General features: G+C 45.0%; 1 protein-coding gene across 1 annotated transcript in view; it reads right to left on the reverse strand.

The window, feature by feature from the left end:
- Nucleotides 1-27,247, reverse strand: part of LOC126474073 (proton-coupled amino acid transporter-like protein CG1139) — a 206,044-nt gene that overhangs the window by 23,461 nt on the left and 155,336 nt on the right. Inside the window, exons 4-7 of the mRNA XM_050101482.1 lie at nucleotides 18,974-19,124; nucleotides 12,355-12,476; nucleotides 9,538-9,622; nucleotides 3,079-3,357 (exon numbers count right to left, since the gene is read on the reverse strand). Of these exons, the coding sequence (XP_049957439.1) occupies nucleotides 3,079-3,357; nucleotides 9,538-9,622; nucleotides 12,355-12,476; nucleotides 18,974-19,124 (637 nt within the window). The remainder of the gene's footprint in view (nucleotides 1-3,078; nucleotides 3,358-9,537; nucleotides 9,623-12,354; nucleotides 12,477-18,973; nucleotides 19,125-27,247) is intronic.

The raw sequence follows: 27,247 nt of genomic DNA on the forward strand, positions 1-27,247 counted from the left end.
CGGTGAGTCGGTATAAAGTCCGCTTCCTGGCGCGGTTTTAATTGACTTCCACACGAAATCACTTACAGCGAATAATGGAACTTTTCCTCTTCTGAGGCCTAGCGGCAATTGAATGCAACAACCTTTTTTGTTGATAGAACAAGAAACCAACAGTGAATGATAGAGTGGAGGTGTCTTTAGCGACATAAATAATGTTAAACGCGTAAATAGATGTCAATGCCGAATATTGTTCGACTACGCAGTTGCTGGTAGGTCACAGGAAGGAGTTGTTATCGTCAGGTACCCAGGAGGAACCGTCCAAACCGATTCAGTATGACACTACCACTTAAATTTAGCTATGTAGAAGAGAGAGGGCAGACTCAGATTTACTGAAAACATCATAAAACAAGTAAAGCTCTCCTGAAACCCAATATAAACACCGCAGTGCTTCTCTAGGCACGATCCTACTGGTCCTCTTCCAGCGTTTAAAATGTACTCTCTGAACTGCGGACCTACTCGACATTTTTCGCATTAACAAATGACTGCTGAAGCTATAATGAGCTATACAGGGCTGATAAAATCCTGGAGATGACTGGTGATTGAAACCTAGACATCTGGATGTCTAGTCTGTCAATTACCTACTCAGCCACCACCTCATAAGAAAGAGTACTTGGAAAACCACCAATCGATAAATTCCCCGGTGTTAGTCTTAAGCTCTTACCAAGTTATGATAATGGAGTATATACAGACGATCTAAAGAAGATGTGCAACCTGCAGCACGGATTCATTTAGCCATCTTGAGAGTGATAAAAACATTGAGTGAACTGCAAGAAAAGGCAGCACAAGAGGAGGGACCATGGAGAGATATACTCACAAATTTAGGAGGTTCCACTTTCGGAAAGAGTCAAGACACGTACTACTAGCTCCAGCATATTAGGCAATGTAACGCCCCAAAGACAGAAAACCCCAATTAACAAATTTTGTGGAAACTTAAAATAGGGAAGTGAGTCATCTTTACAGTGATGGCAACTATTGACGATAAAATCTACACTGTTAATATTTTGATTAACATCTACATCATTCAAATACTGAGAATAGCATACAAAAAGAGGAGATAAAAGGAAAGGATTGTCATAGATTCTTTATCAAACATCTATAGAATAAATTCAAAATCATATGAACGAGGGTTAAATCCAAGAAAGTAATTCAGTCAAAGATAACATTTACCATGGAAGAGAGTTGTAGCCGCATCGAAAAGGAAATTCAATGCGACTACAATGCAATTCGGATATGGAAATGTTCAGTTAGTTGCTCTTGAGTCGCTCTAGAGTAGAGATTAGATTAGATTAGTTTTTCGTTCCATAGATCCGTGCTGAGGACATCCTCGTGGATGTGGAACATGTCAATTTTTTTAAGCTGAAATAACAATACTAATAGTATGAGTATATACAATACATCATTTGTTTCTACTAAAAAATTCGTCAATGGAGTAGAAGGAGTTGGCCACTAGTAAGTCTTTCAGGCTCCTTTTAAACTGATCTTTATTTGTAACTAAATTTTTTATGTTTGCTGGAAAATTATTGAAGATGAGTCTTCCTGAGTAGTGGCCCCCTTTTTGAACTAAAGTAAGTGCTTTTAAGTCCTTGTGCATATAATTTTTGTTCCTGGTATTGTATGTATGAACTGAGCTGTTTGTTGGAAAAATAGATACTACCTTTGCGGTAGCTGTCTGGACGCAAACGCTATTAGATTGTTTCAGTTTTGGAAGTTTGGTAACTCGTGAGGTGGAGACTGAAGTATTGCTCAGTCATTCGACTGATGAAAGTTAATCTTTACCGTTCTCAACGCGACGGTACAGTAAGACGAGTGTTAGACTTCAATTGAGTGATATTGGTTTATCGGAGTTAGCCTTTGCTCTGATGAACAGTTACAAACCTTGAGAGCAATGGATCAACGACAGAAAAACAATCCTTAGTCTTGAGAAGGACGCAGTAAAACGAAGATACGAAGAAAGGCAAGTACGCCGACTAGTCAAAAGTTGTCGTCAGTGTCACGATTACTAAACTGAACAGAAGTTAATCTTGAATGATATTTCGGTGTGCATGTGTTGAGGGACAAACAATTGATTACAGAAAGAACAATAAAATCTGAGTCAAAAGATAAATCTTACGTGTCATTTAACTCATTAAACGGACAACACAATGTGTATCAATGCAAATTGCTTGTCTCTTTAAACATTTTAAGTGACTAAGTGAGTACATGAATAATGGACAGTGAAAAGTGATTAGTTTATATCAATATTACGGCGTATTAAATAAACATTTACTGCAACATAAGTTATCTCTGGAGTTACGTCGGACCGTTGTTAACAACTTGACGTAGCAACGGCATGGCAACGGAATTGTAGACAGCAAAATTTCATCATCGCATGTATGATATGAAAAACGACCGTAATGATGAAATAAAAAATCGAGATTTTATTTCATCACGGAACTAACCGGGCATAAAAATAAAATGGCTCTGAGCACTATGGGACTTAACATCTATGGTCCTCAGTCCCCTAGAACTTAGAACTACTTAAACCTAACTAACCTAAGGACATCACACAACACCCAGTCATCACGAGGCAGAGAAAATCCCTGACCCCGCCGGGAATCGAACCCGGGAACCCGGGCGCGGGAAGCGAGAACGCTATCGCACGACCACGAGCTGCGGACATAAAAATAAAAATAAACGATTGCAGTTTACCAGTTCGCACAAGCTGAGAAGACTGTTGCGGGCAGATAACAGAATATTTCGAAACCACGCGAGGAGTTGTGTTCTTACGACAGTTACAGGTGCTGTTCCACGTCATACCGACGGGGACGAACATCGTTACGTGTCGCGTCTCCTCCGGCGAGGGAAGAAGGAGGGAAGAGACGTCACAGTAACGAACATAATGGTAAAAAGGGGGCAACTGAGGCATATCAGAGAAGGAGCGACAAATTTTCTTCCTACGCATCATCAGAAATAGGCTGGTCAGGTGGTCAGGAGGGAGATGAATTTGGTATAACGCATACCCTGTGCCACGTCCCACTGCACGTGTAGATGTGAACTTACCACTCCTATTCCTTCCATGGCGAAGACGACGGTACTAAAGAAGAGTGGGAAACGGCCGATGTCTTCATTCAGCGGCAGCTGCGCGGGATCCTTCATGTCGCGGAACATGTAGTAGAGAGTGCAGCCGAAGCCAACCACGATGAACAGGTTGGCGGCCGTCGAGAAGGGCACCAGGAACTTGAGGTTGCGCACCAGGCAGCTGGGCACGAGCGGCAGTAGCATCATGGCAATGTAGATGCGCACGTCCAGGATAGCCCACGGAAACAGCACGTCGCACACCTGTGTGAAGGGACGGAGCATCAGTGCTGTTGGCCACGAGCGGTAGCAGCAACACGGCGCGCAGCTACTGCCATCTGGTTAAGAATACGGGAACAACGGCGCAACGATCCTCCCTTGTGATAGACGTGGTCGACTGGAACCTTCAAGACGAGAATGTTTGCCCTTACACACACGTGCAGTCCAACGTCGGGCCACTGTCACATCCTGAACGTCCCACAACCCTGGTTAAGGCTAGGCGCAAATTGAGACGCGTATAGCACGTGTGACGTGACGCGACAGTACAGTGCGACACGCACGTGCCGCACGAGTCGCGCGGGTGCGGCGCATATTGCGACGCGTACACCGTACTTCGCACGCGCCGACTGGCGACGTTCTGCGCTGACAGAGAAAATGGATCCCATGTAGCGCGCTCCTTCCGATCTCACGCTCGCGAGAATAAAATACTCGCAACATCGCTCATATCTCCTAAACATCTAAACATCATATCTCCTAAACACCGAAACTAAAGTTTGGCGAATGATAGCACACAAGGAGGAGAGTGTTGCCAATTCTTAAACACACGGAACTTTCTTATCTACGGCGATATACAGTACTTATACTTCCCTTTTTATTTATTTCACTACAGTGACTGTAATTTTTTAAGAGTTGTCGACAGCTAGCGAAACAAGAGCTTCCTAGTATGAAAATAAACATGAAATTCCTTTTTTTATGTTACTGCAAATCGACACTATGAGGTTATTCGTAAGCTATTGAGCTCTGTGATTGCCAATTACTTGTTTAATGAGGCACTCCGTTTTGGAATTCTGTTGCAATAGCTGCTGTGAGATGTGTTTGTGAAATTACACAGTGACAAAGGAAATACAATTAAACCAGTCACCAAGAGAAATGTGGCCATTACTCACAAACGTAGATGTTTCTTCGAATGAGAAAAGGTTAACAACTCACTTAGATTGCCAATTCTGTTGGAATTTTGGTAGAATGCCCGTAACCCATCGCATTTTTGACACTGAGCGACTGGAATGGAAACTTACCAAAGGCTTTTATTCCTTCTCTTGATCTGATCAGTATTAAAATAATGATGAGCGTTGCTTCAGGCGGAATGATAGGCATATGCCAGATACTGGTTCCTCACCTACGGCTTAACAAACTGACGATGTGTGATCGCGAATAAAATAGTTGTTATTGAGAAAAATAAAAAATTGATCTGTCGCACAAGTGTATTGTCAGCAGCGTAGGGTAATGCGTGCGACAGGAATGCACAAGCTAGCCATGTTGCCTTGTGAGTTGGAGTTCGAGAAACATTGCATGAAAGTAGATCTGCCTTTGTCAGCAGTACATTTCAACAAATTAAATATATCTAATCGTAACACTCTTTTAGGATATGCCTACTTTCGTAATAATACCGACGATTTTCTTCATTTGTGTAGCCTGTTGTATAATTAGATTATTAATGCTGATAACGTTCATGCAACAACTGAAATGCTTTTCCTCATCACGGCGAACCAATTCAAACATTGTTATTTGTGACTGCGTTTCGACTGTTTCTTTCTAGCTTGAGAGTGGAAATGTGATGTTCACATGCATGTAGTACAGTGTGTCGTATTACATTACTAGATCCATATCCAAGTAATCACAGTGAGACTTCTATACTTCAGAATTTGGACGCTTTTTACCAGGAGCACAAAGGGGTCACACCGATGGAGATTATCCCTTTCTAAATTTTTGTAACAGATCGTACAGATAGGCCAGTATACCAGGCAGTGAAAAGATAATCTTGTTTTACTTTCCTGCCTTGCTTCTTAATCACATGATTTTATAATATTCCTTGCTTCGTTATTCACTACCCTCTATCCCTTCTTGCGATATGAAAATATAGCAGAGGCATATGATACAATTCCAGCTGCCAATGTATCATCAGTTACTGAATTATGCATTTTTCTTGACAGAAGAAAAACAAAACAAAACTAAACTATGCAGATATAAATGACAGAAAATTATAATGTACTAACGAAGAAAGCTGGAGCGTTTATATGGCGAAAAACAAAACACTACCCAAAGGCAAGAAAATTTAGTACACAGTAAGGCAAAATTTATCGTATGGGCAATACTACCACTGCTCATATGCGCCGTTCCGATGTGAGCATATGGCCGGGCTACTTTTGCGCTCCCCGCCTCAAATTTCCCGCGGTGCTAGCGAGGCAAGCGAGACGCGCGGCACGAGAAACTGTGCCTCAACCACAACGCCGCGCGACTTGGCGCAGGCGCGTGTCGCGTCCCAGTCGCGTCGCGTTGCAATTTGCGCGGTCCCATTTGAATGTGTGAAGTTACAAAAATGCGCGCTGCGCTGCGTCGCTCCACACGCGCTATACGGGTCTCAATTTGCGCCTAGAATGTACGATATGACAGGAGGGCCACAATGAGGTCCCTTCCACAATGTTGAGGTGCTGATAACGGAGTACGCGGCAACCACAGTTATCACTCAACATCTTATGCAGTTTCTACCCTTATATACCCTACCAGGCCTGGTAACAACATTAAAGACGAACAACACAAATGCACTTGTTGGCCATTCTACCTGTTACAGAGAATTGCAACTCTAATCACGTACGTACCTTCGACCGTTGTGGCAGAGCGGTTCTAGATGCTTCAGTCTGGAACCGCGCGACTGCTACGGTCGCAGGTTCGAATCCTATCTCGGGCATGGATGTGTGTGATGTTCTTAGGTTAGTTAGGTTTAAGTAGTTCTAAGTTCTAGGGGACTGATGACCTCAGATGTTAAGTCCCATAGTGCTCAGAGCCATTTGAACCACGTACCAGTCGTTGGTGTTCAAAAATGGTTCAAATGGCTCTGAGCACTATGCGACTCAACTTCTGAGGTCATCAGTCGCCTAGAACTTAGAACTAATTAAACCTAACTAACCTAAGGACATCACACGCATCCATGCCCGAGGCAGGATTCGAACCTGCGACCGTAGCGGTCACGCGGTTCCAGACTGAAGCGCCTTTAACCGCACGGCCACACCGGCCTGGCGTCGTTGGTGTGTATGTGCTTGAAGTTAAATTTACATCTGACGGTGTCTTCTGGATACTTCACTTTTTTTTGTCAGGCAGCTTACCAATGAACTGGGGTTTGACGTCTGTAACCCTGGCTGTCAGTTCGCAGACGATGGTGTTGTTGACAGAGAGGATCCAGCTCTAGAAAGTGATACGAAATGTGTGTGTGAAATACTAAGGGACCAAACTGCTGAGGTAATCGGTCCCTAGATTGCGCACTACTTAAACTAACTTATGCTAAGGGCAACACACACACCCATGCCCGAGGGAGGACTCGAACCTCCGGCGGGAGATGGTACGAAATGCGGAGAGACAAATTTATTAGTACCTGACCCAAAATATAAATAAGTGCACTGCAGGCCAACACATGCTATTTCATAAACACTAAATTTATATTTTCACATTGTTGTTGTCATTAAATAGTAATAAAAATACATTTGACATCGGTTGACTGTACGATCGACGATTACTTTCTACATCAGGGAGTGTGACTCACAGCTGATTTAAGCTGTTCGGAAGGAACACGTAATTCACAAACGGGACACGTGGTTTTAGAACGATCAGTGGATGAGTATTGTGTTTTGGTATGGCACAGCTACCCAACTGGATAATTTAAAGATATAGAATACATTCAAAGAAGAACTGAATAGTTGCACTCCAATAAATGAAACAATCAACATTATCATACAAAGATTAAAACAACAAGGAAGCACAGCAGGCTCATACATGAATGAAACAGCAACCACACTCAACACCAAAACAGCATGAAATTAGTTTACGCTCCAAAAAATATTCTATTTCCAACGTGAAGGATTGTCAATGCGCTCACCAATTAGTGGCCTCCTAGCCAACATATTCATCAACAACTTAGAGAAAAAGGTCTCTACACACATAATAAAACCAAAAAACGACGAAGGTATATGCTGGCACCGTTACGTCGACGACAAAATATGCCTGCTTGATGAATCCACACACACACACACACACACACACACACACACACACACACACACACACACACACGCGCGCGCGCGCGCGCACACACACACACACACACAGAGAAAGAGAGAGAGAGAGAGAGAGAGAGAGAGAGAAAACAGCTACACAATGAAACAAACACCCAAAAATTCCCTTTAATTTAGAAACAGAAACGGACAAAACGCTAAATTTTCTGAATTTCACCATTCGAAAAACAAACAACACCCATGACTTTACAACATTCAGAAAACCGACAGCCACGAGCACCACCATTCACAACATGTCGAATCACCCGTTGGCACACAAGCAAGCAAGCTTCAGAATCATGCTCCACAGATTGATCAGAACACCCAAATAGCAGTAGAAAATCGTTACAAGACCCATATGGTAGATAAATTAAATCAACAAATTTGTAGAGGGAAAGGGAACAAACGCACCACACATACAAAAACTTACACAACACAAAACAACACAATACACAAACAATGGCCACATGCAAGACACAAGACTGCCACAACACACACATAAAAAATTACACATACTCACCTAATAACAAAACTGTCAGCAGAACAGGCATCATATTGAAGAAAGAGATATTTCAAATAGGATACAGGACAGACAACACAAAACAGAAAAAACTCAGAACATAGGAGACACCCACAGATAAATTCAACAGATCAGAAATATATGAACTGACACGCAACACTTTCCAATCAATATACATAGGACGAGCATACAGGAATTTTCAAAAAAGATACTCGTAATACCAGAGAGCCCTAAAGAGTAACAGCATCCATAGCACATTTTCTGTCCACCTAATAGTCCACAGCCACCATCCAACTACAACAGCAAAATGTTTAAAAAGACTGAAATGCAGGAGCAACCTACATCACTAGCGAACAATAGAAGAAAACTCGTACATACAGAAGGTAACAGCAGAAGGCAGACAAGTATTCACTATACTCTGTAAAGGCACATTGTTTAACAAATTAAAGGAACATTACACAAAAGGCAACACACACACACACAAACACACACACACACACACACACACACACACACACACACACACACACATAACACAGAGAGAGAAAAGGAGAGATAAAAGTAAACAAAATTGAACTTCGACGCCAAACTCACTTAGGAAGAAATGAACGGCGAAAGAAGAAGGATCTGTCAACAACAAAACGTGAGTAATAACAAATATGTAAGCGAAACATTTTGCCACACCAAAATCACGTTTTTAAAAATCAAGGAATCTTTTAACTCACTGATGATATTCGTATTTATATTTTTTGGTTTGTAGATGACAAGCTATCAGTATAGTACATCATATAGATGGTTCTGCAAAACTGCATAATGTAAAATCAAGCTATGAACAAAATCGAACAAAAACTGTCTTTAGGTCTCATTTTGTTAGATCAGTTACAATCTAAAATATCTTCACTTTTCACAGTTTTTCGATAAACAAACCACATTGATGATGGCACAGAGGTGCCGAAACGTGTTTGGATAACAACGGAAAACTGTGTTTTACTTAAAAGGCGGAACCTATAGCTAATAAAGAACTGCTCGATTCATCAATGTCATAAAATGGTTCAAATGGCTGTGAGCACTATGGGACTTAACATCTGAGGTCATCAGTCCCCTAGAACTTAGACCTACTTAAACCTAACTAACCTAAGGAAATCACACATCCATGTATGCCCGAGGCAGGATTCGAACTTGCGACCGTAGCAGTCGCACGGTTCAGGACTGAAGCGCTTAGAACCGCTCGGTTACCGCGACCGGCATCAATGTCGTACTGAGTCAGTGTGAGACAGCAGTAGAAGTCGATAAAGTAAGGTGTTGTGCACCGCGAACCGTAAAAGTAGAAAATTTGGGTTTAAATAGAGGTACACCAAAGGACTTCCTTCTTACTTACCATTCACCGATGAAATAAGAAAGGAGGAGGCAAGGGGGAGGAGATGATCACAGGTTGATGATGTACCCTCCACCGTACAACGCACAATGGCTTTCAATTATACAGGTAGATGAAGATTTAGAACAGCAATGGGTGGTGTGAACTATTAATCACAGAGTGTCACTGCTGTAGAAGGAATGAATGTCATGACTCGCTGCCACCAAGCGAGAGCCGTAGGAACTGACCTGCTTAATACTGGTAGAAACGAAGATGACGTAGACGCAGCATGCGCTGTAGTAGGTGATAACCAGCGCCAAGTTGACGAACGTCCTGCAACGAGAAGGGATTAGTGCTCAGGGGAGAGAATTTCCACCGTAATTCGTCTGGCGATGCACCAGTGGTAGACACGCACGTCCCAGTCAGCGCACTCCACGCCAGTATATGTCGTTTGATACACACTAAATTTTCCTTTTTCACTTTCTTATTGTCATTAGGCCGTCATTTTAATAAATAATCAATAAAATTTTCACAAAAATGTAAGTTAAAGTCATGTGTGAATTACTTTTTCTCGACGGAGAAATTTTTACTTTTAAAACTCAACCGTATTGCCTTCTTATTGCAAATCTAGTTCAGTCATGTTAATATATATAGTGGCTCCCTACCAACAGAACTGCCAATCTGCGCGAGATACGATTTAAAATTGCAGCCTATGTTCGAGTCTGGCTGCCATAAAGCAGTAATATTGTCTCAAATGTCTTATGACACATGAATGTCGCAGTAGCTAGTATCGTTTTTAACCAGAACCTCTTCACACAGAATGGAAACTTCTTAGTGAATTTTATTGCATATTCTGATTCTACGCCAAGAAATACGTACGGTTTACTCAAACCATTATTTGTCATTCGTAGTAGATGATGATGTAATCGACAGATACAAAATGTGTCTCTTTCTGCAAGTACGAGCCAGCGAAGTATTCGATTCTACATTTCATTTTCGATCTAATTGTAAACCTTTGTGTTCTGACGGTTGATACTTCTGTTCTAAATTTACTTTAGTGTTGAAAATTTGATTGTGCAGTGCACTATGATTAGCCGTTCCAGTGTCTCGTCAGAAACCACCTTTAGCGTGATCCACAACCAATGACGTTGGTGCAATACGAGTACATTAAAAAGCCAAAGAAACTGGTACCTACCTAATATCGTGTAGGGCCCCCGTGGGCATGCAGAAATGCCGCAACACGACGTGTCATGGACTCGACTAATGTCTGAAGTAGTGCTGGAGGGAACTGACACCCTGAATCCTGCAGCGCTGTCCATGTATCCGTAAGAGTACGAGGAGGTGGGGATCTCTTGTGAACAGCACGTTGCAATGCATCCCAGATATGCTCAATAATGTTCATGTCTGGGGAGTTTTGTTGCCAGCGGAAGTGTTTAAACTTAGAAGAGTGTTCCTGGAGCCACTCTGCAGCAATTTTGGACGTGTGGGGTGTCTATTGTCCTGCTGGAATTGCCCAAATCCGTAGAAATGCACAATGGGCATGAATGGATGCAGGTAATCAGAAAGGATGCTTACGTACGCGTCACCTGTCAGAGTTGTATCTAGACGTTTCAAGGTCCCGTATCACTACAACTGCACACGCTCCACACCATTACAGAGCGTCCACCAGCTTGCACCAGTCTCCTCCTGACATGCTTGGTCCATGGATTCTTGAGGTAGTCTCCGTACCCGTACAGGGCCATCCGCTCGAAACAATTTGAAACGAGACTCGTCCCACCACGCAACTTGTTTCCAGCCATCAACGGTCCAATGTCGGTGTCGACGGGCCCAGGCAATGCGTAAAGCTTGCTGTCCTGCAGTCCTCGAGGGTACACGAGTGAGCTTTCAATTCCGAAAGCCTATATTGATGATGTTTCGTTGATTGGGCCGGCCGGAGTGGCCGTGCGGTTCTAAGCGCTACAGTTTGGAATCGCGAGACCGCTACGGTCGCAGATTCGAATCCTGCCTCGGGCATGGATGTGTGTGATGTCCTTAGGTTAGTTAGGTTTAATTAGTTCTAAGTTCTAGGCGACTGATCACCTCAGAAGTTAAGTCGCATAGTGCTCAGAGCCATTTGAACCATTTTTTTTCGTTGATTGGCTGGCACGCTAACACTTGTTGACGGTCCAGCACTGAAATCTGCAGCAATTTGCGGAAGAATTGCACTTCTGTCATGTTGAACGACTGTCTTCAGTCGTCGCTGGTCCCGTCCTTGCAGGATCTTGTTCTGGCCGCAGCGATGTCGGAGATTTGATGTTTTGTCGGATTCCTGATATTCACGGTACACCCGTGAAATGGCCGTACGGGAAAATCCCCACTTCGTCGCTACCTTGGAGATGCTATGTCCCATCGCTCATGCGCCGACTATAACACCATGTTCAAAATCACTTAAGTCTTGATAACCTGCCACTGTATCAGCAGTAATCGATCTGATAATGTCTTGTACAGGCGTTGCCGACCGCATTCTGCCTGTTTACACAACTCTATATTTGAATACGCATGCCTATACCAGTTTCTTTGGCGTTTCTGTGTATTTGTACTGTACATTCAGATTCGCAACACTCAAGAAACGTGTGAACATGACTATAACCGTTATAACACAAAGGTTAATATTTACATCGTAAATGAAATGTAGAATCAATTGCTTCGATTCTTAATTACAAAAACAGGTACACTTTATATTTGTGGATTACAGCGCCATCTACCACCAATGGGAAGCAATGGTTTCAGGAAACAGTACGTATTTTTTGGAGTAGAATTCAAATTGCAATAGAAATTGGGGGTGGGTCCCCAGTTGGAAATACAAAGTTGACCCACCAGGAAGGGTGGTTACGAGGAGACCAATCGTAGCACAGACTAATGTCCCCGTTGGCAGTATTGTCTTTTCAGGAAAACATTTTCTTCGTACGATGCGTCGTTTTCGAGATATTTGGCTGCCCCAAGTTAAAACAAACACCCTCACTTACGCTTGGCTGCGGCTCGTGCGATCTGTGACTATCACAAATATTGTAGACATGGAGACTCACTTGGAGAAGGGCGCCCACACTTTCAGACGACCCGGCCCATACAGGAAGGCGTATTCTGCCGTCTCCGCGAAGCCCAGCACGGGCACACGAGCCCTTCGGCACACGATGTGGGACGACCGCACCTGAAACAACACAGCCACACTGGTTTTAGTGTGTAAGATTACCAGCTCAATCTAAAACGTTTAAATTGTAATCTTAGAAATTATACAGACAAACGTTCATTCACTTGTATTTTGAAACTTGAAAAACATTCCAGAAGATTGTCCTTGTGAAATGCACTCCATCCAAAATCAAAGCCTTTACAGGATGAATCAGAACTCCATCGACAAACTTTCAGAGGTTGTTCTGCAATAGCGTCAGAGTATTTTGGTACAAGGGACTCACGGTCTATCGCGGATCTTCATAGAGTTATTGCATTTCTTTTGGGTTTTACTGCAATTAGGTTAGTATCTGCACTGAACTGAAAATGGTGGACGTCAGTGCAAATGCCGAAGGTATGCGCCGTACGAGTGTTTATATTCTCTCACGGTTCTCGCTGTTCACAGCAGTAGTACCCGTTTGAACTATTTACCTTGAAGCTTGCATTCAGAACTGCCCGCTGCTCTCTAGTCTGTTGTCTTCCGGCAGAGTTAGTTGTGCGCTAACATTGACACACAGTAGGACTACGGATGGGTTTGCTGGCGAAGAGTCGGCCGATATGCATCCCGTGTGTGACTTCACTGAATCCATGGAAGGATAGAATAGCGAAGCTTTGCTTGACATCTTCCCGCACCGACGGCAGACACATCACAGCACTTTTGCACCTCTACATTGGCGTCAACTGCAAACCCGATCCTCCCGTGTTAGAATGGAAGCTGTTGGATTTGTGAGGTATGCTAGAGCACCAGATACGGATCAGGAAGTGTTACATGCGATCGGTGACAATCCGAACTCTCGTAGTCGGCGCGTTGCACGAGCTCGGGACACAAGCCAATCAACTGCTTCGAGAGTCGTACATGAACAAAAGAAGAAAGGAAGGAAGGAAGATGGAGCTTTAATTTTCCGTCGACAGTGCTGTCATGAGATACGGCACGCGTACTAGAATTGCACCCTTATCATCCACAGCAGACGCAATAGCCACCGCTATCGTACTTCCCATTTCTAGTGACGTTTTCAATTTGGTTCTACAGCAATTTACAGAAAACCCCAGTTTTCCTGATTTCGTATTGGTTGCAAAACAGGCCACGTTTATAAGACAGGGTATGTTCAACAGCTGGAATTACCATGTATAGGATGACGAAAATCGACACACAGTGGTATGTCGATCCTATCAACAGAAGCTTGCTGTGAACGTATGGGCTGGTATTGTCAACAACTTTGTGATCGGATCTTACCTGCTTCCTGGTACCCTGAACTGAGTCGTGTACAAAATGTTCCTCCAACATGTGCTCTCACACTTCCTAGAAGATGTGCCGCTGAGAATTCGTCGGGTAAGTGGTTTCAACACAGTGGGGCTCCAGCACACTTTGCATTCGATGTTAAGGACCAGATTGGACTACACACTGGACGGCAGTGAATTGGACAGTATTCCTGTTCCATGGCCAGCTCGGTCTCCAGATGTGATATTTATGGGCTTCTTTCTTCTTTTGGAGGCATGTGAAGAGGCTAGTGTATAAGACTGGTCGATGCTCGCACGGACCTGGTTACTAGACTTATCGCTGCCAAGGAAGTGGAACGTCAATCCCCTGGCATTTTTGAGCGTATAAGACAGTCGCTGGTGAGCCGCTGTATGCTCTGTCGTTATCATTGCGGTCGAAATTTTAAGCAATGCCTGTAAGGGAACTGTTCTGGATTTGTTACATGTTGTACTACACATTGACACAACAGACTGAACACACTGTGATAAAAGCGTATGCTTTTCGTCCGAGGGTAGTTGCATTTCTCCGTATTGTGTGGTGTACGTTTTGGTTATCGCTAATTATAGGCTTCTTCACTGTTGTCAAGGTATTTTTAGAGGAATAAGGGTAATTGCGGTAACAACCCGAGTAAATTATAATTACATTATTGCTCTGTGAAGAGCCGCCCAAAACTGTGCGTACCTTAGACCAAAATACTCAGAAGATATCCATGAACAACCTCTGGAAGCTTGTCGGTCACTTTTGATTTACCTTCTATAAGTCCAAAAGACTCTCCAGTTGTTTGGCAGAGCTCTCATTTGTTATATGTATTTCAAACTCACAACATGAAAGTCAATTCTTTCAGTGAAATGTCAAGACAATTGTTGTTTTCAGAATGAGATTTTCACTCTGCAGCGGAGTGTGCGCTGATATGAAACTTTCTGGCAGATTAAAACTGTGTGCCGGACCGCGACTCGAACTCGGGACCTTTGCCTTTCGCGGGCAAGTGCTCTACCAACTGAGCTACCCAAGCACGACTCACGCCCCTTCCTCACAGCTTTACTTCTGCCAGTATCTCGTCTCCTACCTTCCAAACTTTACAGAAGCTCTGTAAAGTTTGTGTTTGGTGGTAACATACTGCCCTGATACCAGGTACTATGGATGTCGTGGCACGTAGAATACTTATTGACTCAACTACCTATGAAATGTGCGTCAGATACGCCGAGTACCGACTAACAGCAACGATTAAATGTACTAATATAATGACTACCCTCGCTGCGCTCGGCTGTCACTCTTACAACCAGTTCGAGATCTTGATCCGTACCAGTGATGTGACACCACCCAATTACTTCCTTTACCTCGACAGCAGAGCGGCTACGTCTCTTTTAATTATTTGTGAGTTTAAGTAGTAAAAATACGATGGCGTAACGAGGCATAAAAAAGTGCTTCACCTCAAAGTGGAATCACAAACGACTTTTACTGTAGCGAAAACATGGCGAAAGCAAGTCAGAGCTGTAAGAGGTCACGAGTGTTAGTAGTAAAAACATGATGGCGTTGTGAGTAAACGGGGTCTACTGCAGTCGCCAAGACAGATGGCCCTGTAAAGTAACTTTCTGGAAGTAGTTATGGGGTGTTCAGAATGAGTCGCGTGACAGGGAAACGCAGAAGGAGGGCGTAACCCGGATGTCGCTTCAGTGACGTCGGCGGGCGGCGCAGGAGACCCGTGGTCTTCTCGCTCCGTCCTCCATGTTCCACCATTCTGAAAACAATTTAACTATCCCGCACAATCACATTTATTTCTACACAAATAACCGCTTGCGGCCGGCAAACGGAACCGGTAATCTCATACGACTAAGACGTGTTTGTGGCGCATACTTAAAATATATTCAAAGCAACAGGTGGTGGGGTCAAAATAACACATTCACTCAACAATGCTAGGTGCGGGGACAGCTATTAAAGTGTGATGCCAGCGGGTAAAATGGAAAATAAATACGTAAGGGTGAAAATGGTTCAAATGGTAAGAGCAAGGTAGGATGGCTCTGAGCACAATGGGACTTAACTGCTGTGGTCATCAGTCCCCAAGAACTTAGAACTACTTAAACCTAAGGACATCACACACATCCATGCCCGAGGCAGGATTCAAACCTGCGACCGTAGCGGTCGCGCGGTTCCAGACATAAGCGCCTAGAACCGTTCGGCCACCGGCGGCCGGCCGTAAGGGTGACACTGTGGCAAAATTCGTATAAGTGTTGCACTTTTTCCAGTACATGTTTGGACTTCAAATCCCAGGCTGTTGTGTCCGTATCTATTACGGTTGTCCAGAGCCAACATTAGGGATGTCATCACATGCGGCTTTTTCCGTCCGCTGATGGGTAGACATAAAATCCAGTGACCTTAACTGTTTCTGTTGTTACGAGGGCTATTCGGAAAATAAGGTCCGATTGAACGCGAAATAGAAATCAGTGAAAAATCGGTGACACCTTGCACAGATGTGCTCGGCAGTGTCTCTAGTATCCTCGTCGATCGCATCACGTCGCTGTTTCCATTCCTGGGTGAACAGTGAGCACGTAAACCCACAATACAGATCGTAATTGACTCCCCCTGAGTTTTAGCTCTGCTCACATGAAACGGTGGCTATGAAGGTAACATTTTGACACAGACAACGAGCTGTAGAATAGCGTAGAGCATTGGCGAAAAGCAGAGGTGGCTGCCTTCTATGACGAGAATACTGGAAAGTTGGTGCAGTGCAACGACAAATGTCTATGTCTGAGCGGCCACTATGTAGACAGGTATCTGGAAGGTTTTGCTAACTGTTGAAAAAAAAAATTCATCTTCACAGTCGTTTCCATTTCGCGACCTATCGGACCTTACTTTCCGAATAGACCTCGTGTGGACATTGCTATCGCCCAAGCTAATTCCCAAATAATAAAACAGGGCAAGAGCATGGTATTTCACGATAATTATTTAACCGTGTCCTGGAAAAAACCGTCGGAGAATGGATCAGATCTCTAACAGCGAACACCGGATTAGGGACGGGGATCAGAGCAGAGAACCTATCGATCCATCGAGTAGGTTTTGCAAAAGATCCGACCCTGTTGACAAACGATACGCAAGAAGCTACTATGCAACTTCATGCACTGCATTTAATGGCAGAGAAAAAAATGCCTATCGATGAGCATCGGAAAGATCAAATGCGTTACCAATATTAAAGACGCCTCTAGTACGACGAAAGTCAGTGCTGTCATGCATGTCAGTAGAACCAAAAACGTAAAGTATGGAGAATGGATTTCAGATGATCTCAGTGAAACGATATCTCTCGCACAAAGGAAAATCAAACTTGATAGGTTATACTATGTTTACAGAAAAATGTACGCTTAGGAAGATTCAAATGGTTCAAATGGCTCTAAGCACTTTGGGACTTAACACCGAGGTCATCAATCACCTAGACTTAGAACTACTTAAACCTAACCAACCTACCGCATGAATCCTGCAGGGCTGTCCATAAATCCGAAAGAGTACAGGAGGCCGAGGGGCGAGGGGTTGGAGAGCTCTTCTGAACAGAGCGCAAGTGTTTAAACTCAGAAGAATGTTCCTGGAGCCACTCTGTAGCAATTCTGGACCTGTGGAGTGTCGCATTGTCCTACTGGAATTGCCCAAGTCCGTCGGAATGCAACAGTGAACAAGAATGGATGCAGGATGCTTATGTACTTGTCACCTGTCAGAATCCTATCTAGACGTATCAGGGGTCCCATATCACTCTAACTGCACACCCCCACACCATCATAGAGCCTGCACCTGCTTGGCCAGTCCCCTGCTAACATGTAGGATCATGGATTCATGAGGCTGTCTCCATACCCGTACACGTCCGTCCGCTCGATACAATTTGAAACGAGACTTCTGACCGGGCAACATGTTTCCAGTCATCAACAATTGAAAAACGGTGTTGACGGGCTCAGGTGAAGTGCAAAGCTTCGTATCGTGCAGTCATCGAAGATACACGAGTGGGCGTTCGGCTCCAAAAGCCTATATCGATGATGTTCAGTTGAATGCTTCGCACACTGACATTTGTTGATGGCCCAGCATTGATATCTGCAGAAATTTGTGGAAGAGTTGCACTTCTGTCACGTTGAACTATTCTTTTCTGTCGTCGGTGGTCGCGTTCTTGCATGGTCTTTTTCCGGCCGCACTGATGTTGGAAATTTCATGTTTTACCAGTTTCCATATATTTACGGTACACTCGTGAAATGGTCGTACGGGAAAATCTCCAGTTCATCGCTACCTCGGAGATGCTGTGTCCCATCGCTCGTGCGCCGACTATAATGCCACGTTCATTCTCACTTAAATCTTGATAACCTGCCACTGTAGCAGCAGTAACCGATCTATCAACTGCGCCAGACACTTGTCTTATGTAGGCGTTCCCGATCGCAGCGCCGTATTCTGCCTGTTTGCGTATCTCTGTATTTGAAGACGCCTGCCTAGACTAGACTCTTTGGCGCTTCAGTGTGTGCCGGCCGCGGTGGTCTAGCGGTTCTAGGCACGCAGTCCGGAACCGCGCGGCTGCTACGGTCGCAGGTTCGAATCCTGCCTCGGGCATGGATGTGTGTGATGTCCTTAGGTTAGTTAGGTTTAAGTAGTTCTAAGTTCTAGGGGACTGATGACCACAGATTTTAAGTCCCATAGTGCTCAGAGCCATTTGCTTCAGTGTGTAACCCACTCCACGCAGGTAAAGCATATCGGTCGCAGCCGCAGCCGCAGCCGAAACGTTGGTTTCTGCAGTACAGCTTTTACATTTTGAAACTTTATGCCAACTGACTCTGTCCAAGGAAGCCTACGTATTTATGTTTGAATAACGTACAAAATTCTTATTCGAGTTACATTTTACTAGACGTACCGCCAGAAGAACAGTGAAATTGTAATACTAATCCTTTACATTTCCTAGGGGACCTGCCTCTCCAGACCAAGGATGTACTTGCCTCCGTTGGACAATACAGGCCGAGATGCAACGACTCTAGTCATTTCCTAGACGAGGTGCATAGGCTGTAGCGTAACGTGATCTTAAAAAGTGCTTGACAGCTAAGTGGAGTCATAAACCTCTTTTAGTGTTATGAGAAACAATGTTAGAGGCTATAATGTTAGCCGTCATAAACGCGGGGTCAACATCTAGCTGTGAGATGTCAGCCCTCAGACGACTTGTTGCATTCTTTGCAGCGACAGAGCGTGCCGGTGGTGGAGCCGCTACTGACCAGCATGTGGACGCAATGGCCGCAGAGCACGCCGATGAGCACCGTGCCGATGAAGCCGACGGCGGTTCCCGCGTTCTTGAAGGCCATCGGCATCGCCAGGATCCCCGAACCCAGGCTGCACTTGAGCAGGTGCATCAGCGCCCCCAGGTCCCTGTGGGCAGACAACGGTCGCAGCAATCAACAAAAACTGCTCTGTCCGCAGACGACTAGCGTATTTCTCTATCTGAGACAATGTCTCAGCGTATCTCATGATGCCTACCGAGTGCGTTGGAGGAAAAACAATAAGAGAACATAAAACTACACTCCTGGAAATTGAAATAAGAACACCGTGAATTCATTGTCCCAGGAAGGGGAAACTTTATTGACACATTCCTGGGGTCAGATACATCACATGATCACACTGCCAGAACCACAGGCACATAGACACAGGCAACAGAGCATGCACAATGTCGGCACTAGTACAGTGTATATCCACCTTTCGCAGCAATGCAGGCTGCTATTCTTCCATGGAGACGATAGTAGAGATGCTGGATGTAGTCCTGTGGAACGGCTTGCCATGCCATTTCCACCTGGCGCCTCAGTTGGACCAGCGTTCGTGCTGGACGTGCAGACCGCGTGAGACGACGCTTCATCCAGTCCCAAACATGCTCAATGGGGGACAGATCCGGAGATCTTGCTGGCCAGAGTAGTTGACTTACACCTTCTAGAGCACGTTTGGTGGCACGGGATACATGTGGACGTGCATTGTCCTGTTGAAACAGCAAGTTCCCTTGCCGGTCTAGGAATGGTAGAACGATGGGTTCGATGACGGTTTGGATGTACAGTGCACTATTCAGTGTCCCCTCGACGATCACCAGTGGTGTACGGCCAGTGTAGGAGATCGCTCCCCACACCATGATGCCGGGTGTTGGCCCTGTGTGCCTCGGTCGTATGCAGTCCTGATTGTGGCGCTCACCTGCACGGCGCCAAACACGCATACGACCATCATTGGCACCAAGGCAGAAGCGACTCTCATCGCTGAAGATGACACGTCTCCATTCGTCCCTCCATTCACGCCTGTCGTGACACCACTGGAGGCGGGCTGCACGATGTTGGGGCGTGAGCGGAAGACGGCCTAACGGTGTGCGGGACCGTAGCCCAGCTTCATGGAGACGGTTGCGAATGGTCCTCGCCGATACCCCAGGAGCAACAGTGTCCCTAGTTTGCTGGGAAGTGGCGGTGCGGTCCCCAACGGCACTGCGTAGGATCCTACGGTCTTGGCGTGCATCCGTGCGTTGCTGCGGTCCGGTCCCAGGTCGACGGGCACGTGCACCTTCCGCCGACCACTGGCGACAACATCGATGTACTGTGGAGACTTCACGCCCCACGTGTTGAGCAATTCGGCGGTACGTCCACCCGGCCTCCCGCATGCCCACTCTATGCCCTCGCTCAAAGTCCGTCAACTGCACATACGGTTCACGTCCACGCTGTCGCGGCATGCTACCAGTGTTAAAGACTGCGATGGAGCTCCGTATGCCACGGCAAACTGGCTGACACTGACGGCGGCGGTGCACAAATGCTGCGCAGCTGGCGCCATTCGACGGCCAACACCGCGGTTCCCGGTGTGTCCGCTGTGCCGTGCATCTGATCATTGCTTGTACAGCCCTCTCGCAGTGTCCGGTGCAAGTATGGTGGGTCTGACACACCGGCGTCAATGTGTTCTTTTTTCCATTTCCAGGAGTGTATATAAAGAGAATGGAAATAACGACTCAGCTACAAATAACAACAAGAAATATACAGAATATTTTCTTCATTTTACAAATCCTATAGATAGCAATGCATCGGCTATATACCCATACTAGCTGTGAGAAGAATTTCTAAATTCGAGAGGTACGATTTGAGATATCCAGTTAAAACTCACATGACGTTGGCTTGATGATATTACGAGGGACACTCCAAAAGAAATGTACTCTATTTTTTTAAAATCCATCTTTTATTCTACATGTTCGAAAGTCTTACAGTGTGTAGACACGTCCTTTAGGAACAATATTTTCATTTCTCCACACAATTTCCATCCCTCTCAACTACCTTTCGCCATCTTTGAACCAGCTCCTGTACACCCGCACGGTAAAATTCTGGACCAACCTGTTGGATCCACTCACTGTTTGGCTGCGTGCACAAGGGAGTCATCATCTTTGAACCTTGTTCCACAAAGAGAGTCTTTCAGTTTCCCAAAGAGATGATAGTCACATGGATCCAGGTCAGGACTATAAGGCGGGTGTTTCAGTGTTGTCCATACGAGTTCTGTGATCGCTTCCATGGTTTTTTGACTGACATGAGGCCGTGCATTGTCGTGCAACAGCAAAACATCCTGCTTTTGCCGATGTGGTCGAACACGACTCAGTCGAGCTTGAAGTTTTTTCAGTATCATCACATATGCATCAGAATTTATGGTGGTTCCACTTGGCATGATGTCCACAAGCAAGAGTTCTTCGGAATCGAAAAACACCGTAGCCATAACTTTTCCAGCAGAAAGTGTGGTTTTGAACCTTTTCTTCTTGGATGCATTTGCATGATGCCACTCCATCGATTGCCTCTTCGTCTCTGGTGAAAAATGATGGGGCCATGTTTCATCACCTATCACAATTCTTCCAAGAAATTCATCACCACCGTTCTCGTACTGTTCCAAAAGTTCGCTTCATACCGTTTTTCTTGTTTCTTTGTGAGCCCCTGTCAACATCCTGGGAAACCACCCGACACAAACCTTTTTTAACGCCAACACCTTCAGTATACTGCAAACACTTCCTTCCCTTATCCCAACGTAGCGTGACAATTCGTTCACTGTGATGCGTCTGTCAGCAGTCACCAATTCGTTAACTCTCTGCACATTGGAGTGTGTGCAGTACGAGGCCTACTGCTGCGAGGGCGATCCTCAATATTGCCGTGTCCACTTTCATCATGTAACCTGCTTGCCCATCGACTAACTGTATTGCGATTGACAGCAGCATCTCCATACACCTTTTTCAACCTCTTGTGGATGTTTCCCACTGTCTCGTTTTCACAGCACAGGAATTCTATGACAGCACGTTCTTCTGACGAACGTCAAGTGTAGCAGCCATCTTGAAGACATGCTGTGATGGCGCCACTCACGGGAACAGGTTTTAACTAAGTTTGAAAACAAGCGGGAAGGATGTATCTACACAGTGTAAAACTTTCACATATGCAGAATGAAAACCGTATTTTTACAAAAATAGTGTGCATTTCTTTTGGAGTGATTCTCGTACTTCATTTCCAATTCGTTAGTTGCAGACCGATTTTAGTTTGTTATCTAGGCTCTAAAACAGTCCATAGGAAACACATAAAATTACACTGCTTGTCAACTGCTTGGACTCTCAGTAAGGAATAAGCTCTCCTCGCTTACTAACGTATGTATTGTATCTGTTAGTCAAGCTAGCTACTAAAGAGTTGAGGACTCCTTGGGGAATATCGTCCCATTCCTCTCTCAAGGCGGTTTGCAGTTGTTGCGCCGTTCAGGAAGCGGGTATTAGTAGAGAAAAAGTCTGCCAGGAGTATCCCAGGCATGCTCTACAGGGTTTAGGTGTGGGAAGTACGCAGGGCATTCCATAAGTTCAATATCTTCACTGTTTCAGTGTGTCCGACATCTCAGCGGTTCTGCGTCGGCGGGAACTGTCGTCCATAAACAGAAAGTCAGGACCTACAGCACTCCTAAGGAGACGGATGTGATCCAGAATAATCTCTCTGTTATACCGCTTTTCTGTAACGGTACCTCGTGCAAAGATATACTGAGGTGGCTGGCCATTGAGCATATGCTTTCCCACATCATAACACCTTGGCCATACCGACGAAGTTCAGGAATATTCTGTGCTGTGTGTTCCACTTCTTCTCCACACTACCAGGTGGCCAGAATCACCTTCCATGGGGTTCGTCGGAGAATATCACTCTGGACCACGGTTGCTGATCACAGCTACTTGGTTAAACTGGGATACATTTACACTACTGGCCATTAAAATTGCTACACCACGAACATGACGTGCAACAGACGCGAAATGTAACCGACAGGAAGAAGATGCTGTGATATGCAAATGACTAGCTTTTCAGGGCATTCACACAAGGTTGGCGCCGGTGGCGACACCTACAACATGCTGACATGAGGAAAGTTTCCAACCGATTTCTCATACACAAACAGCAGTTGATCGGCGTTGCCTGGTGAAACATTGTTGTGATGCCTCGTGTAAGGAGGAGAAATACGTACCATCACGTTTCCGACTTCGATAAAGGTCGGATTGTAGCCTATAACGATTGCTGTTTATCGTATCGCGACATTGCTGCTGGCGTTGGTAGAGATCCAATGACTGTTAGCAGAATATGGAATCGGTGGGTTCAGGAGGGTAATACGGAACGCCGTGCTGGATCCCGACGGCCTCGTATCACTAACAGTCGAGATGACAGGCATCTTATCCGTATGGCTGTAATGGATCGTGCAGCCACGTCTCGATCCCTGAGTCAACAGATGGGGACGTTTGTAAGACAACAACCATCTGCACGAACAGTTCTACGACGTTCGCAGCAGCATGGACTATCAGCTCGGAGACCATGGCCGCGGTTACCCTTGACGCTGCATCACAGACAGGAGTGCCTGCGATGGTGTACTCAACGACGAACCTGGGTGCGCGAATGGCAAAACGTCATGTATTCGGATTTCCAGGTTCTGTTTACAGCATCATGGTTCAAATGGCTCTGAGCACTATGGGACTTAACATCTGAGGTCATCAGTCCCCTAGGACGTAGAACTACTTAAACCTAACTAACCTATGGACACCACACACATCCATGCCCGAAGCAGGATTCGAACCTGCGACCGTAGCGGTCGCGCGGTTCCAGACTGAAGCGCCTAGAGCCGCTCGGCCACACGGGCCGGCTTACAGCATCATGATGGTCGCATCCGTGTTTGGTGACATAACGGTGAAAGCACACTGGAACGGTGTATTTGTCATCGCCAGTCCGCAGCTCGTGGTCGTGCGGTAGCGTTCTCGCTTCCCACGCCCGGGTTCCCGGGTTCGATTCCCGGTGGGGTCACGCATTTTCTCTCCCTCGTGATGACTGGGTGTTGTGTGATGTCCTTAGTTAGGTTTAAGTAGTTCTAAGTTCTAGGGGACTGATGACCATAGATGTTAAGTCCCATAGTGCTCAGAGCCATTTGAACCATTTTGTCATCGCCATACTGGCGTATCACCCGGCGTGATGGTACGGGGTGCCATTGGTTACACGTCTCGGTCACTTTGAACAGTGGACGTTACATTTCAGATGTGTTACAACCCGTGGCTCTACCCTTCATTCGATCCCTTCGAAACTCTACGTTTCAGCAGGATAATGCACGACCGCATGTTGCAGGGCCTGTACGGGCCTTTCCGGATACAGAAAATGTTCGACTGCTGCCCTGACCAGCACATTCTCCAGATGTCTCACCAACTGAAAACTTCTGGTCAATGGTGGCCGAGCAACTGGCTCGTCATAATACGCCAGTCACTACTCTTGATGAACTGTGGTATCGTGTTGAAGCTGCATGGGCAGCTGTACCTGTACACACCATCCAAGCTCTGTTTGACTCAATGTCCAGGCGTATCAAGGCCGTTATTACGGCCAGAGGTGGTTGTTCTGGGTACTGATTTGTCAGGATCTATGCACCCAAATTGCTTCAAAATGTAATCACATGTCAGTTCTAGTATAATATATTTGTCCAATGAATACCCGTTTATCATCTGCATTTTTTCTTGGTGTAGCAATTTTAATGGGCAGTAGTGTAGTTATGATCTCTCATTTCTTGCAGTCTCTCTCTGAATCAGATATGCTTACATTTCGGCCAAGGGCCTGTACAACCTTTACCCTTCTGGTTGTGTGATCCCATACACTTACGCACATCCATCAATAGTGACGGAGACCGCATTATGAAATTTTCGTGTTACACAACGGAGTAGCAGAAAGATTCTTCGCAACAACTGATCCTGTTTTGGGAAGTATTGTAGTACTTCTCTGACAAACGATTTCCAGGTGCACATGATATTCGATCTTTACACCAAGATACCATTCTTCTCTTTGCGTTGGTTGATCATTTATTCTGATTGTGGTAGTATTTCACACTCTACATAGTATCACGAGAACTATTTTCTATGCTGCTGTCGTTAATTTAATCACTACGCAACAACTGTTTAGTGTTTCGAGATCTTTCTTTCTGTCTTTTCTCTAACTTTTTCCTTGTTATTAGCGCATCGTCTGTGTAAGTGATGCTGCTTCTGGTGGTTGTCCTACCGTAAAGCTTGTTCAGTTGTGGCTCTATGACAGATCCCAAAAAGTCTGGGCCACACCCACAGTCTTGTTGGCAGCCCTCGGTGATGCTTTTTTACTGTTTTATTGTTGCACCATTCTACGCAATGATTTCAGAGGCTATTGTAGGGGCACCTGCGCCAATCAATGTCCTGAACAGAGCAGACCGACAAAAAATTATCAAATGCCAGAACTGTCATTATGCATTGATGTGTTTGTCGATTGAAGTGCTGAGAGTATTCAGTGCGTGATTCACAGCAGGCTTGATGGATTTCCACTTTTCCACTTCCTAAAACCAGTGGACGCATGGTCACCTACTGTCTGTGACCTCGCTAGTAGCAATGGTCCCTCGGGCTAGAACAGTTAAACAAATCAGTGTCTGTTGCACATTGCGTCATGGATATAAATCAGTATGGTCTTTAGATGTTCCATTACTTCCCATTATATACGAATGACAATCACAACTTACTCAAGATACTTACGCATATGCAGTTTTGCTTATCATTCCATTACTCAAATTACATCCTCATAATACAGCTATCTGCACACAAATTATTACCTCAGCGTGTGCGAAAGCCTACTGAAAACAAATGTTGCCAAATGCTACATACTTTTTTTTGAACAGTGCTTTACGATGTGCCTCCAACATATTAAAGATCGATTAGCTGTCTCGTTTTCACTAAATAAATGCTTTTCTATCGTTTACACAAACTCATTTTGCCACCTATGACCATCATCTGCAGAAAAGTTATTGTGTCGTCTGATTAAAAATCAGTTGCTCATGAAACAGGGTTGATCTTCGCGAATTATCAGCAAGTCTGATCCAAATGACTTAATAAAAATATTCATTACGGTAAATCATCGAAATTCCGGTCTCAAACGTCGCTACAAAATTGATATCGTGGATGAAAAGAATGATGCATCCTCTCAAAACTTCCTGTGGTGTTGTAAATGATTGTCACGTCCAAAAACTTCTTACAGCCAGTTCTCTATGCTCATTGATTCCCATGCGTTCGCTGCTGAACAGCTGGCGTTTTGAAGCCATATATCCAGCATTCAGCTTTTCCAACATCGTTGATGAAAATCTTTTATCACAGTTGTTTCTGTGCCTTGTATAGATAGGTGAAATCACTTGCTGCAGAATGGCATACTACTTTCCTCAACCTTCATAATACACCGAGGAAGATACCTGTGTGCAACGACTGCCTTAATAAATATATGGCTTACTATTAATATAATCTCGTGGCACTTCTTTATTTTCACTGCGATAGAATATATATACACTACTGGCCATTAAAATTGCTACACCAAGAAGTAATGCAGATGATAAACAGCTATTCTTTGGACAAATATATTATACTAGAACTGACATGTGATTACATTTTCACGCAATTTGGGTGCATAGATCCTGACAAATCAGTACCCAGAACAACCACTTCTGGCCGTAATAACGGCCTTGATACGCCTGTGCATTGAGTAAAACAGAGCTTGGATGGCGTGTACAGGTACAGCTGCCCATGCAGCTTCAACACGATACCACAGTTCATCAAGAGTAGTGTCTGGCGTATTGCGACGAGCCAGTTGCTCTGCCACTATTGACCAGACGTTTTCAATTGGTGAGAGATCTGGAGAATGTGCTGGCCTGGGCAGCAGTCGAACATTTTCTGTATCCAGAAAGGCCCGTACAGGACCTGCAACATGCGGTCGTGCATCATTCTGCTGAAATGTAGGGTTTCGCAGGGATCGAATAAAGGGTAGAGCCACGGGTCGTAACACATCTGAAATGTAACGTCCACTGTTCAAAGTGCCGTCAATGCGAACAAGTACACCATCACAGGCGCGCCTGTCTGTGATGCAGCGTCAAGTCTAACCGCTGCCATGGTCTCCGAGCTGATAGTCCATGCTGCCCAAAACGTCGTCCAACTGTTCGTGCAGATGGTTGTCGTCTTGCAA

Source organism: Schistocerca serialis, chromosome 4 (genome assembly GCF_023864345.2).
Source record: "Schistocerca serialis cubense isolate TAMUIC-IGC-003099 chromosome 4, iqSchSeri2.2, whole genome shotgun sequence".
Taxonomy (NCBI): Eukaryota; Metazoa; Arthropoda; class Insecta; order Orthoptera; family Acrididae; genus Schistocerca; species Schistocerca serialis.